Source organism: Mytilus edulis, chromosome 13 (assembly GCF_963676685.1).
Source record: "Mytilus edulis chromosome 13, xbMytEdul2.2, whole genome shotgun sequence".
Classification (NCBI taxonomy): domain Eukaryota; kingdom Metazoa; phylum Mollusca; class Bivalvia; order Mytilida; family Mytilidae; genus Mytilus; species Mytilus edulis.
In genome coordinates this window covers 22,780,250-22,796,366 of record NC_092356.1, presented here as the reverse complement: position 1 = coordinate 22,796,366, position 16,117 = coordinate 22,780,250, and the positions used below count along the sequence as shown (strand labels likewise).

The 16,117-nt window shown below is 33.4% G+C and overlaps 1 protein-coding gene across 2 annotated transcripts; it reads right to left on the bottom strand.

The window, feature by feature from the left end:
• Window positions 1–3,736: 3,736 nt before the first annotated feature.
• LOC139501423 (frizzled-4-like) lies at window positions 3,737–15,323 on the bottom strand. 2 transcript variants are annotated; one of them, XM_071290500.1, is made up of 4 exons: window positions 14,911–15,323; window positions 12,623–12,862; window positions 11,174–11,284; window positions 3,737–3,820 (listed from the first exon to the last, which is right to left on the bottom strand). In XM_071290500.1, exons 1-4 carry the CDS (start codon window positions 15,125–15,127, stop codon window positions 3,810–3,812), a joined length of 579 nt encoding a protein of 192 aa, XP_071146601.1. In that variant the 5' UTR covers window positions 15,128–15,323; the 3' UTR covers window positions 3,737–3,809. The 2 variants fall into 2 exon arrangements, with proteins under 2 accessions (XP_071146601.1, XP_071146600.1); XM_071290499.1 differs by lacking the exon at window positions 3,737–3,820 and adding an exon at window positions 8,913–9,056.
• Window positions 15,324–16,117: the final 794 nt, after the last annotated feature.

Genomic DNA, 16,117 nt, shown 5'->3' with positions numbered 1-16,117 from the left:
AGTATCGTTACATGTAGGGCAAAGGTCCGTAATAGGCTAACGTTAGGGTGCAATGTCATAGAAGTTGCTTGACGATTATAATCATGTCAAAATAAAAGATCCCCAAAACGAATCTTACGTATGATTCGTTAAGCGTACGTACCTCACGTCAAATTATTAGAAAGCTAAAATACTGTGGCCCGTATGCATAAAAGTACTTCAATTAAGATTTGTTCCGGACAGATTTTTCCACATGCCTTCGATAGATTAGTACTACTAAATGATAATTTTTTATGTTAATTATAGTAGTTTCAAGCATATCCGCCCTATTCTTTATTATCTAGTTAAACGTTTTCATACGCTTTTATAAGGAAGCATTAAAGAAATTTTCATTTTTGCTTGCATTAAGAAAACAATAAAAGGGACCAGAAAATAGACTATCTTAATATATATTTAAATATATCTATGTGGTAAAAACATTATATAAAAACAGGAACTGCTGTAATTTTTATAACTATGTAAGCATGATTTAATATAATTTATGTGGTGAAACATTATATAAAACAATGAACTGCGGTATTTTTCATAGTTATAGAACCATGTCCTGTTATCATTGAAGACAAAAAATCCTTGACACAATCATGAGGGGCCTGATGGGGGGGGGTCTCATCACGATTCACGAGTTGATTTTTTTTCCAATCACGATTATCAGAAAATGAACTTCCATGATCACGGATTACGAAAACATTAAAAAAATCTGTAGAAAAGCGGATCACTATAGCGAAAATGCGCCGATCAAGAAGAACGAAAATAACCCATCAGGCCCCTCAATCATATTCCATCTAAATCAAAAGTGAAACAATATAAAAAAAAAAAAAGGGCAAATGATTTACATGAACATTTAAGCAGAATCTAGCCGCGGAATTGTTAAGTATACTAAATATGATTGTCTGGTATACAAAACATATAGTACATATAGGCAATGAAAACAATTAACACAATTACATCATAATAAAGCATGAATTTAAAAAAAAAAACAGATTATACAATCAGAATTTTTAAGTACGTCGAGTTCAATTTGAAAACACCATTATAATATTAATTATAAAATAATTATTCTAATTTCAAATCGCACTTGGTTTTATATTAGATTTTTCTGTTATATTAGAGACATGACAAGTTTGTGCTTTTCTCAAATAAAGGATGATCGTTCCTATTGTTTGTTTTTTTTGTCATTTATGTGGACTCTTTTTTCATACATTTAGCGCCATTAGCATTTTTTACTAACTTTCCCCTGCTTTTCTTTCCATAATTTTATTACATATAGTTTGAAAAGCAATATCTGAAAGTCATTGAAAGTCCTTGTTATTTTTTCATAGCTTTTGAAAATCAGGTGCAGATGTTAAAAGTATGAAAACACAGAGATAATCATTTTTCTTCCAAATTTCAATTGCTTATATCTCGAAAGTATGCACACGGACCCTTATTTTTTCTGTTTTATTAATCCCATTCTTATGTACTATCAATTGATAACAGTCTTTTAAAGGGCTTGATAGTTTGATACAAAGAAGCAAACATCTTAACGATTGGCACTGACAGTTTAAATGTAGTCATTGGTCAAAAATGAAAGTCTATGAATAGATAACTGTTGTTGTCACAATCAAAACTTTTCTCATTGAAAATATAGTGTTTGTGTCGGAAATTTGATTTTTGTTGAATTTATTCACAACTTTTCAAAGATCATAATTTTAAAAAATTGTCTTGTAATTATCTCATTTTTCTCAGAAGTGCAATACCGTATTTTTTCTCTTTTCCGTTGGTTACCGATTCAGATTTATTCAAACATTTATAGTGGAATTCGACGTGACTGTCATACAAGTGAGAGGTTTAGCGCTATAAAACCAATCCACCATTTTTTACATTTGAAAATGCCTGTACCAAGTCAGGAATATGACAGCTGTTTTACATTCGTTTGATGTGTTTTATCATTTGATTTTGCCATTTGATTAGGGACTTTCCGTTTTGAATTTTCCATTATAGGTCAAAGTACGGTTTTCAACACGTAGCCTTGGTTCACACCGAACAGCAAGCTATAACGAGCCCAAAAATTACTAGTGTAATAAAACCATTCAAACGGGAAAACCAACGTTCGCATATTTCCAATACTCATCGACACATGTCTAAAGACGGCAGGTATGTTACCAAGGATTTTATGTACCGTACAAAGTTTGCTTGTCTAGCCTTCAATCATCCGACAGATACGAACCAGGATGGGTACTTCATTAAACGGCGCCCAGGACATAGGCTAGTTCGTACCGAAACCCACCGTGCAATGGGATATTCTCTTGTTAATAAACGACACATTCAGGCAGTTGTTATTCAAACACTTATTAAAAAACACTCAACGATTGTTTTGGGGTGAAAAGTAAAATCACAAAAATACTGAACTTAGAGGAAGATCAATTGGGAAAGTCCATAATCACATGGCAAAATCAAATAACAAAACGCATCAAAAACGAATGGACAAAAACTGTCATATTCCTGACTTGGTACAGGCATTTTCAAATGTAGAAAGGTGAGAGATCCGTTTGCGCCAAAAAATGCGTCCTTTTGCGCCACAACTTTTTTTCTCCAATGCTACGTTTGCGCCACATGTTTTAAAATTACATGGTCTCATTTGCGCCAAAAATAAAACATACGATTGCGCCAATTAAAAGAAAAATGACTTCCCTACTCCTGAATTCGGACTTTGAACCGGCAGTTTACACGGCAAATGTTTCCTTTTCTGAAACATATCTTCTTATTACTGCTGCTGCAAGGGTTCTTCCCAATTTAATGTATGTAGTAGCTTGTAACTTCACTTTATTGTCCAAAAACACAAACATTGAAGGATAAAATGCATAAAACAGTCCATAATAATTCCTAATAATAATAAACCCCATACGCATGGTGGGAACAAAGCACTGTGTCAACAACATATGTGGCTAAAACACAATCAGCAAAAGCTTCTATTTTCATCTCTAATGGCATATATATATATCTTTATTAAATATTCATTTTAAGTCATTTCACTTCAGATGCTCATCTTCATGGTGAAAAATCTCCGAACATATATATGATACTTTTTTAGCCAAAATTAAGAATAAATATTATATTTATAATCATTCATTTCTATGATAGATATCTGTACAGGAAAATTGGTGCAAATGAGTTCTAAAGATTGGCGCAATTGATACATTTGGAAAACAAAATTTGGCGCAAAAGATACCCCGGAAAAACAGTAATTGGCGCAAAAGGACTGCTGCCGTTTTGGGAATGGAAAAAGAAATATGGTACCCTTGTCTTACCCCACCGAGCAGTAAACACAATGACAAATACGGACGTCCGATTGGCTGGGTGAAATATATGAATTAACGACATGGTCCAGGCCGAATATGGACGCTGAAAGTCATGCCCTCTGCATAAAACGAATCGATTGCAAATTTTAATACTCATTGAAAGGTTCGTATGGAGTTGGTATAAAGACCAAATAACTATTTATTTTCCACAGTCTTAATCCTCCCGTTTATCCCAGTATATACACTTGACTGAACTTATTAGAATGTTTGCTTGTTTGTTCTCGTCCTGAATTTGGATGACACATTTGCAATATAAATTTTAAATAAAAAAACAACAATAAATCTAATTGACTACTTTATTGTATCGAACATTTCTAAAAGAATGTTTGTCAGAAGATGGAGCATAATTCATTATGTATTATAACATTTCACATAATTTATTTAACATCAAGCTTGGTACTAGCATGTCTTCTTTTCCAATTTTTTTTCCGTTTATGGTGTATCTAAAATAAAAACAAAACAAGATCGTGGCAAGGTTAATCGAAAAAGCTGGCATCAACCATCTCCTTTAACTTGGACAGTAGTGTAACAGTAAAATATAAAAACAAACTATAGAATTAAGTTAAAAAGGGCTTGTACTGTTATACCGCTGTCCAAGGTTAGGGGAGGGTTGGGATCCCGCTAACATGTTTAACCCGGCCACATTATTTATGTATGTGCCTGTCCCAATTCAGGAGCCTGTATATTCAGTGGTTGTCGTTTGTTTATGTGTTACATATTTGTTTTTCGTTCATTTTTTTACATAAATAAGGCCGTTAGTTTTCTCGTTTGAATTATTTTACATTGTCTTATCGGGGCCTTTTAAAGCTGACTATGCGGTATGGGCTTTGCTCATTGTTGGAGGCATTACGGTGATCTATAGTTGTTAATGTCTGTGTCAATTTGGTCTTTTGTGGATAGTTGTCTCATTGGCATTCATACCACATCTTCTTTTTTATATTAACACAACAGATTAATACTAAGCTTATAAAAACCATAACAAAGACACCAAAAGACACAAATTAATATAAGAATATGTGGTCTGAGTTCCGATGCGACAACTCTCATCCAAGTCACAATTTGTAAAAGTAAACCATTATTGGTCAAAGTTAGGTCTTCAAATGGAGCATTGGCTCACACCGAACAGCAATCTATGAAGGGCCCTAAAACTGACATGTGTAAAACAATTCAAATGTGAAAACCAACGGTATAATCTTTATAAAAAACGAGGAACGAGACGTCATTTCAAAATTTTCTAACAGATGTTCTTCACTGAAATTTTAAAAAATCAAGAATTTAAAATTGATATGATAAGTCGGAAGATCATTAGAGAAGACACAAAATAAGCTAAAAATATTGATAGGTCATGGAGCTTTTTTTTATAGATATCTGGTTTTTTTTAAATATGGCGGGAAAAGGCTAACTCAGACTTATACCTTATATTGGCATTGGTATTATTTGGGTCTCAAATCAAAAGAAAAGAAATCAAGATTCTGCTTAGATTTCGGAAAATAACCTTTTATGAGCTATTCAGTCTTAAATGAAAAGATAAATGGGTGTTATGGGGCCAAATATTTCACCTTGTATCGTTTGGAAAATACAAAGGAGTCCGAACAGCTGACACAAATTCCAAAACATCACCTTAGTACATTCTAAAAGCATATTGATAAATCCTATTTTCTCATATTTTATTTCAAAATTCAAATAGATATCTTCTTATTTTCACAATTTTTTTTCGTGAATAATCTATGCAAAATTTATAAATGCCGGTTTTACAGTTTTCCGTTATTTGTTTCAATACCAAAAGCTATATTTAAATTGTTTCGTTTGTTTTCACTTCTTTCACACATTCCTGCTTTAAAGTGTTTCACTTGCTTCAAAATCCCACGTGCATGCAACAAATGCCAACTTTCAAGTGTCCCGTTTAATTTGATTGGATAAAACTTCCGACCTCTTTACTCAAGACCATCATACCAGTCTTTTGGAAATGGCATGACTATCCTGTAGTTTGTTTGCTTGCATGGTGGAATACAGTTAAAAAAGAAGGCTCGTGATTTGTCCAGGTGCTATCAATATTGAAATAATTTTATCAAATTTGCGAAGAAGTCGAAATCGTCCTCTAATATGTTTTCCCCGATGTCCAAATATATGGTCTATGCATGCGTGTGTTTTACCATGTGTCCACATAGAAAATATGTTAACTTGCCATTTTTCAGACTTTAGTCTTTTAAATTGTTTCTTTATAACATAATATTGTTAACACTAGAAATTTTTAGTTTGAAGCTCAAGATTTCAATACAAGTGAACTGAAAGATCCTCTTAATATATATTTAAATATATCTATGTGGTAAAAACATCATATAAAAAAAGGAACTGCTGTAATTTTCCTAATGATGTAAGCATGATTTTATATAACTTATGTGGTGAAACATTATATAAAAACAATGAACTGCGGAACTTTCATAGTTATATAACCATGTCCTTTTATCATTGAATAAATATAATTCTTGACACAATTATGAGGGGCCTGATGGGGGGCGGGGGGGTCTCATCACACGATTCACGAGTTGATTTTTTTTTTCAATCACGATTCTCAGAAAAATAAACTTCCATGATCACGGATCACGAAAATATCAAAAAAAGTCTGTAGAAAAACGGATCACGATAGCGAAAATGCGCCGATCACGAAGAACGAAAATAACCCATCAGGCCCCTCAATCATATTCCATCTAAATCAAAAGTGAAACAATATATATAATAAAAAAAAGGGCAAATAATTTACATGAACATTTATTTAAGCAGAATCTAGCCGCTGAATTGTTAAGTATACTAAATATGATTGTCTGGTATACAAAACATATAGTACATATAGACAACACTATTACACAATTTGTAGACGAAACGCGCGTCTGGCGTATATACTAAATTTAGTCCTGGTATCTATGATGAGTTCATTTACATCATAATAAAGCATAAAAAAAAAAAAAAATATACAATAAGAATTTTTTTAAAGTACGTCAAGTTCAATTTGAAAACACCATTATAATATTAATTATAAAATAATTATTCTAATTTCAAATCGCACCTGGTTTTATATTAGATTTTTCTGTTATATCAGAGACATTACAAATTTGTGCCTTTCTCAAATAAAGGATGATCGTTCCTCTTGATTGATTTTTATGTCAGGTATGTGGACTCCTCTTGTTTTATACATTTAGCACCATTAGTATTTTTTACTAACTTTCCCCTGCTTTTCTTTCCATAATTTTAATACATATAGTTTGAAAAGCAATATCTGAAAGTCATTGAAAATCATTGTTATTTTTTTCATAGCTTTTGAAAATCAGGTGCAGATGTTAAAAGTATGAAAACACAGAGATAATCATTTTCTTCCAAATTTCAATTTCTTATATCTTGAAAACATACACACGGACCCTTATTTTTTCTGTTTTATTATTCCCATTTTTGTGTACTATCAATTGATAACAGTCTTTTAAAGTGCTTGATAGTTTGAAACAAAGTAGCAAACATTCTAACGATTGGCACTGACAGTTTAAATGTAGTCATTGGTCAAAAATGAAAGTCTATGAATAGATAACTGTTGTTGTCACAATCAAAACTTTTCTCATTGAAAATATAGTGTCTGTGTCGGAAATTTGATTTTTGTTGAATTCATTCACAACTTTTCAAAGATCATAATTTTAAAAAATTGTCTTGTAATTATCTCATGTTTCTCAGAAGTGCAATACCGTATTTTTCTCTTTTCCGTTGGTTACCGATTCAGATTTATTCAAACATTTATAGTGGAATTCGACGTGACTGTCATACAAGTGAGAGGTTTAGCGCTATAAAACCAATCCACCATTTTTTACATTTGAAAATGCCTGTACCAAGTCAGGAATATGACAGCTGTTTTACATTCGTTTGATGTGTTTTATCATTCGATTTTGTCATTTGATTAGGGACTTTCCGTTTTGAATTTTCCATTATAGGTCAAAGTACGGTCTTCAACACGTAGCCTTGGCTCACACCGAACAGCAAGCTATAACGGGCCCAAAACTTACTAGTGTAAAACCATTCAAACGGGAAAACCAACGTTCGCATATTTCCAATACTCATCGACACATGTCTAAAGACGGCAGGTATGTTACCAAGGATTTTATGTACCGTACAAAGTTTGCTTGTCTAGCCTTCAATCATCCGACAGATACGAACCAGGATGGGTACTTCATTAAACGGCGCCTAGGACATAGGCTAGTTCGTACCGAAACCCACCGTGCAATGGGATATTCTCTTGTTACAATATCTATAAACGACACATTCAGGCAGTTGTTATTCAAACACTTATTGAAAACACTCAACGATTGTTTTGGGGTGAGAGATCCGTTTGCGCCAAAAATGCGTCCTTTTGCGCCACAACTTTTTTCTCCAATGCTACGTTTGCGCCACATGTTTTAAAATTACATGGTCTCATTTGCGACAAGAATAAAACATACGATTGCGCCAATTAAAAGAAAAATGACTTCCCAACTCCTTAATTCGGAATTGGAACCGGCAGTTTACACGGCCAATGTTTCCTTTTCTGAAACATATCTTCTTATTACTGCTGCTGCAAGGGTACTTCCCAATTTAATGTATGTAGTAGCTTGTAACTTCACTTTATTGTCCAAAAACACAAACATTGAAGGATAAAATGCATAAAACAGTCCATAATAATTCTTAATAATAATAAACCCCATACGCATGGTGGGAACAAAGCACTGTGTCATCAACATATGTGGCTAAAACACAATCAGCAACAGCTTCTATTTTCATCTCTAATGACATATATATATATATATCTTTATTAAATATTCAGCAAAGCAATAAGTTTTGTTCTCTCTCTGTACATTGACTGTCTAATGCATTTTAAGTCATTAAACTTCAGATGCTCATCTTCATGGTGAAAAATCTCCGAACATATACATATGTATATGATACTTTTTTAGCCAAAATTAAGAATAAATATATATTTATAATCGTTCATTTTTATGATAGATATCTGTACAGGAAAATTGGTGCAAATGAGTTCCAAAGATTGGCGCAATTGATACATTTGGAAAACAAAATTTGGCGCAAAAGATACCCCGGAAAAACAGTAATTGGCGCAAAAGGACTGCTGCCGTTTTGGGAATGGAAAAAGAAATATGGTACCCTTGTCTTACCCCACCGAGCAGTAAACACAATGACAAATACGGACGTCTGATTGGCTGGGTGAAATATATGAATTAACGACATGGTCCAGGCCGAATATGGACGCTGAAAGTCATGCCCTCTGCATAAAACGAATCGATTGCAAATTATAATACTCATTGAAAGGTTCGTATGGAGTTGGTATAAAGACCAAATAACTATTTATTTTCCACAGTCTTAATCCTCCCGTTTATCCCAGTATATACACTTGACTGAACTTATTAGAATAGTTGCTTGTTTGTTCTCGTCCTGAATTTGGATGACACATTTGCAATATAAATTTTAAATAAAAAAAACAACAATAAATCTAATTGACTACTTTATTTTATCGAACATTTCTAAAAGAATGTTTGTCAGAAGATGGAGCATAATTCAATATGTATTATAAAATTTCACATAATTTATTTAACATAAAGCTTGGTACTAGCATGTCTTCTTTTCCAATTCTTTTTTCCGTTTATGGTGTATCTAAAATAAAAACAAAACAAAAGAATGAAAAAAAACAAGATCGTGGCGAGGTTAATTTAAAAAGCAGGCATCAAACCATCTCCTTTAACTTGGACAGTAGTGTAACGGTAAAATATAAAAACAAACTATAGAATTAAGTTAAAAAGGGCTTGTACTGTTATACCGCTGTCCAAGGTTAGGGGAGGGTTGGGATCCCGCCAACATATTTAACCCCGCCACATTATTTATGTACGTGCCTGTCCCAAGTCAGGAGCCTGTATATTCAGTGGTTGTCGTTTGTTTATGTGTTACATATTTGTTTTTCGTTCATTTTTTTACATAAATAAGGCCGTTATAGTTTTCTCGATTGAATTGTTTTACATTGTCGTATCGGGGCCTTTTATAGCTGACTATGCGGTATGGGCTTTGCTCATTGTTGAAGGCCGTACGGTGACCTATAGTTGTTAATGTCTGTGTCATTTTGTTTTTTTGTGGGTAGTTGTCTCATTGGCAATCATACCACATCTTCTTTTTTATATTAACACAACAGATTAATACTAAGCTTATAAAAACCATAACAAAGACACCAAAAGACACAAATGAATATAAGAATATGTGGTATGAGTTCCGATGCGACAACTCTCATCCAAGTCACAATTTGTAAAATTAAACCATTATAGGTCAAAGTTAGGTCCTCAAATGGAGCATTGTCTCACACCGAACAGCAATCTATGAAGGGCCCTAAAAATGACATGTGTAAAACAATTCAAATGTGAAAACCAACGGTATAATCTTTATAAAAAACGAGAAACGAGAAACACTTATGAACCACACCAACAAACGAGAAACACTTATGAACCACACCAACAAACGAAAAACACTTATGAATCACACCAACAAACGAGAAACACTTATGAACCATACCAACAAACGATAACTACTGAAAATCAGATTATTCCTGATATAGTACCAATTCCCAGGATGTCTGAATGAAGTGCAACACCCATGACAAGATGTGATCGCCATGATAAAGTTTCAACAAGGAGTAAGAATATTCAACAGTGTTTTTTTTTAATTTTACAAAATACGAGCGCTATTTGTCATGACTATTGTCCAACCATCTTATTAGTTACTAGTTATCAAATGAAATAAAGAATATATTAACAGGAAACGAATTCATCCTTTTTATTGTTTTTAATGCTGTTAATGCGTTTAAATACGCTGTTTAAACCGCAACCACGCTTGATAAAAATGTGCCTTTACATACATATAACATTATAGAACGCTACTCATCTGCATTGTGCAAGACATGCGCACTACCTGTGCGAATTTCAAACGCGCAATTTTACACCAGTAATGAAAACCTACTTTCATTTATGGGTAGACTTTACATAGATAAATTCAGCCGTATAAGAAAAGCAAAATGAGAATGTTAAATTTGATGTATGCCTTTTTGTGCTACTTTGTTACATTTGTTGTTTATGTAGTGATATTAAGATGATAACACAATATTGACTGTTGTACCCCTATTTTTGACATTTTTACTCTTTTAGTATGTTTGTTTTGTTCATGCATCGTTGACAATGTAATGGAATTTGATGCGACTGTCATACAAGTGAGAGGTTTAGCTAGCTATAAAACCAGGTTCAATCCACCATTTTCTACATTAGAAAATGCCTGTACCAAGTCAGGAATATGACAGTTGTTATCCATTCGTTTGATGTGTTTGGACTTTTGATTTTGCCTTTTGATTTTTGATTTTCCTTTTTGAATTTTCCTCGGAGTTCAGTATTTTTGTGTTTTTACTTTTTTCTGTGTGAATAGACTTACAACCATAGATATAGGAAGATGTGGTGTGAGTGCCAATGAGACAACTCTCCATACAAATAACAATTTAAAAAGTAAACCATTATAGGTTAAAGTACGGCCTTCAACACGGAGCCTTAGCTCACACCGAACAACAAGCTATAAAGGGCCCCAAAATTACTAGTGTAAAACCATTCAAACGGGAAAACCAACGGTCTAATCTATATAAACAAAACGAGAAACGAGAAACACGTATATATTACATAAACAAACGACAACTACTGTACATCAGATAACACGCTTTCGATAAAGTTCCACTAGTGTTTGCTTACTTTGTATTGAGATACAGCTGGTTGTTGAGCCTCGTTTTGGAAATAAACTGCAGATCGTCTCAGCCATCTCATAATTAGGTATCTGATTAACTTTGCACTTAATTATGACCTCTGCAAGAAGAAAGCACAAAAAAAACTGTCAAAACAAAAAATAAATACGTATCTGATTAACTCTGCATTTAATTTTAAAATCTGCAAAAGGAAATCATACAAAAACTGTCAAAACAAAAAATAAAAAGTAAATAGGTATCTGATTAACTTTGCATTGAATTATAACACCTGCAAGAGGAAATTCTACAAAAACTGTCACTTTAAAAAATGAAATTTGGTAGCCATGCATGCAAAACAATTTTTTTTAAAAAGATTTCAGTAATTTCATCAAAGATACCAGTTTTATATATGTATACATGCAAGAAGGGCATTTCGTCTAAAAAGATTCATGAGTGACGCTTATCAAAAAAGTACCTGATTTATAATTTGATTTGAAATGTCATTAAAAGAACGATGTGACAGAGCCCCCTTAATGAATGTGACCTACTGAATTAGACTTTTTACCGGATTTGTTATTACATAAGCAACACGACGGTGCAACATGTGGAGCAGGATCTGCGTACCCTTCCAGAGCACCTGATATCACCCCTAGTTTTTGGCGGGGTTCGTGTTGCTTATTCTTTAGTTTTCTATGTTGCGTCATGTGTTTTTTTGTTGTCTGTTTGTCTTTTTTTCATCTTTAGCCATGGTGTTGTCGGTTTGTTTTCAATTTATGAGTTTGACTGTCCCTCTGGTATCTTTCGTCCCTCTTTTAGGGACAACATTTGAAAAGGATTTGCCAAAATCAGCTTAGATGGGTCTTGTGTGGACAAAACGCGCGTCTTGCATATTAAATTATAAGCCTGGTATCTTTTGATAGCCATTATTTGTGTGTTCCTTTGTCTTGTATGTTTTGCTATTTATTTGCATTATATAGTCCTGTCATGCAATGTTGTCATTGTAATGTTATATTTAACATTGCAATAAACGCAGGAGGTTTGGTTAGCCACAATCCAGGTTCAACCCTCCATTTCTTAAAATGTCATGTACCAAGTCAGGAAAATGGCAATGTGTCAACGAGACAACAACCCGACCATAGAGCCGACAACAGAAGAAGACCGTCAATGGGTTTTAAATGCAGCGAGAAACTCCCGCACCCGGAGGAGTCCTTCAGCTGGCCCCTAAACAAATATGTTACTAGTTCAGTGATTATGGACGTCATACTAAACTCCGAGTTATACACTAGAAACTAAAATTAAAAATCATACAAGAATAACTAAGGCCAGATGCTCCTAACTTGGGACAGGCGCAAACAATGCAGCGGGGTTAAACATGTTTTTTGAGATCTCAACCCTCCCCCTTAACCTCTAGCCAATGTAGAAAAAAAACAAAAACAAAACAATATTTATTCATGTATACCTCTACAATCTTCTTGACAAGGAGGCACCGTTTTACCATGTATACAAAGTGGAATCATTGTTGCACATCCAATCATTTCAGCGGATGCTTTCGGTATAGGACATGTAACAGTGTTTGTAAATATCTGTGTCAGAGCATTTTCAGCTTCAGCTAAACGGGCGTGTCCAATATAATTGGGAAACTTGGTAGAATTAAAGCCGTATTTTTCACAGTTGATGCTTTTAACTGGAACGCATTGAGCTAAAAAAAAATGAAATAATAATGAAATAAACGTTTTTTACACTGTCATCAATGAGCAGAAGTATGCCGTTTGTTTTCTCGATCGAATTGTTTTATATTTATCATATCCGGGCCTGTTATATCAGACTTTGCGGTATGGGTTTTGCTCATTGTTGACGGCCGTACGTTGACCTAAAATATGATTTTTTTTGTGTCATTTTGGTCTCTTCGGGAGAGTTGTCTCTTTTGGCAATCATACAACATAAGTAACCGGTGTAGATCAAATGCATCTAGGTAAGTTACAAATGTAACCAGATCATCTTTCGTATAATCATGTGTGGCGAGTTGCTTGACCCTTATGGAATTTCCGTTTCACAGATGATATTAGATATGTTCCTTATGTCCTTACTACAGTCCCGTTCCATTTTCACGAATTTGAATCAGACTCTATACCGGGTTTGTAATAACATGAGCAACAAGACGGGTGCCACATGTGGAGCAGGATCTGTTTACCCTTCCTGAGCACATGATATCATCCCCAGTTTTGGTGGGTTTCGTGTTGCTTAGTTTTTAGTTTTCTATGTTGTGTCTCATGTCATATACTACCGGTATCAATTGTCTGCTTGTCTTTTTCTATTCAAACCATGGCGTTGTCAGTTTTTGAGTATGAATGTCCCTCTGGTATCTTTTGTCCCTCTTTCGTATACTCGTGTTTTGTTATGTTTGTTATTTTAAAAACATATAAAATTATGTATTGTATAACATGTTGTAGTGGTTATAAATATATAACAATTCTGAAGGTAAACGTCGAGTTTTAAATTACACAGTGTATAAACATTGTATTTATCTAAGTTAATACTTTGATTTATACAAAATAGTCGTTAGTGTTTTGTTTTACAAATGTATTGCAGTTGCACTACAATTTAACTCTTTGTAGACAGTTACATTTACCTAGAGATCATTGACATATAATCCGACTTAATTTTAGAATAGGATATCATTCCATTGGTAAACAATATGAGGTCTTTGCAATTATTTCGTATTATAAAAAACATCATTTGCATATTTATTTATTTTTTTATTTTTTTATGTTGTTGGTTTTTTGTTGTTGTTGTTTTTTTTATTGTTTGTTGTAACTTTTAACGACTATATTCCTCCTACCTGATTACGGTCCACTGAAGGTACGACTACAGTTTGACTTTTCTTACTCCAACCAACTTAAAGATTAATTTCTGCCGAGATTTTCAAATGCATTTTTAAATTTAAGACTCATTTAAAGATGAAACATATTTCGTTCTTGTTCTTCAACATATTATTCATGGTATGATTAATTACCACAATGTCTCATTAACTGCAAAAAAGTGCTTTGTCAACAAGAATGTGGTTGACAAATATTTATATAACTAGTACAATTTACTGTAACAGTTATATTTCGAAGGGACCATTAAGTGTAGGTCGTAAGCAATATATTGTAGTGCCCACTTCTTTAATTTTCGAGAATATAGCTTGGAATTTTGAAATGTATTAAGACTGCAGTGCAACTTAAATCATTGGTGTTACTTTCTTTGTGAACCAATAAGTTAACAGCAATGCATGTATCTATTGTCATTCCCCATTGATAGAGCGCATGTATATTTTTAGTACAATCGGGTCGTGTGACTTAAAGGCTTAGATTAATACACGTTTTAAGTTTTTTTAAATATTAGATGATCTGTACAAGTTCATTCAAGCATTGCTATATCAAACTAAGGAATCTTCTTAGTAGTTTAGAGAACTATTTTCGAATTATTTTATTTAGTATTATATGCAAGAAATTAGCCTGTATGCATATTGCAGTATTGCTCTTGTTAAAATCTTAAAGAATGAAGAATATGGAAAATGACTTAAAACTTAAGTCTCATTGGTCAATAACATAAACGGTACCAATTTTTCTGCACCAAATGTGCCTATCATCAATAAATGTGTCTTCGGTGATGCTCGAGAGCAAAATATTTGAAAATACTAAGCTAGTTTACATTTAACTGGGACTGTGAAATTTTTCCTGACCACAATCTATCCTAATAACTTACGTATAGCGCTAAATATTCCTCGTATTGTATTGCCACTAGGCATAACAAATCCACCAGGTGGCTGTGCGTTCCCAGACATCATATTTCCACCAGGCCATTGCGGAATCCCAGTCATCATATTTCCACCTGGCATGTTAGCGCCGGTCCATTGAGCATTACCGTGGTAACATAACATCAAAATAACAATATAAATTTCAAAATTCAATTTTGTATTCATATTTGAATGTGACAAGAGTTTGATAAAAAATAGGAAAAAAATCCAATTTACTGCACTATCCCGTATAGAGTTATCTATGTGAAAATAAGCCGATATGGTATGAATGTCAATTGCCCATCAAAGTTCAAATAAAGTTGGTTAAAGCAATTATATGCAACCATGCGTCTTTCAACAATGTGAAATACCCATCCCGAATATTTAGCTATAAACTCCCAAAAATATATAAAAATTACGAAACAATTTATCTTTACCTTTTTTTTAATTAATGGTCAACTGTCATCATCATGTGATTACACAACTAGGATAGTTTATCCTTGTATAACATTTGTTTCCGTGTTAAATAGTATTTGAATCAATTTATTTGACATAAGAACGTATGCTGGCAGAGATTATTACTTTGTTTTTGCTGGTGCTTGTGCTTGTGCCTTTTTGGTGCATAGCTAGAATATCTATATATTTATTTTCATTACATTTATCATCTTGCACTCGATAACAAAAGAAGTACATACAACAATCATCTTAACCATGATAGCTATTTGTATATATTTTTCTAATCACCATAAAATTCGACATATTAAGTTATTTTGAGCAAACCTACGCGTGCACCATGTGCAGTAAAATATGCTTGCCATCCCGGAGCACCTGACATCATCCTAGTTTTTGTTATGGTTTATTTGCTTAGTAATTGTCTTTTACTTTTTTACTTTTTTTAGTCATATTTAGTCGGTCTCTGTTCGACTTGTGTTTTGATCCTCCATGTCAATCTACGTACAGCGCTCGTTTCCTTTCCGTATACTTAGTACACTACAATACAACAATGACATATTTAGTGTAGTGATACGATGTAAGTACGGAACGGATGTGAGCTCTGCGCCGGAGATTGCCTCCATGTGTACCTTCCACCTCTTGTTTTAAACTATACTGAATTCCCATCATACAACAAATTGTAATCTATATGACACGATCATGTCGGTCTGTGTTTTATATTCT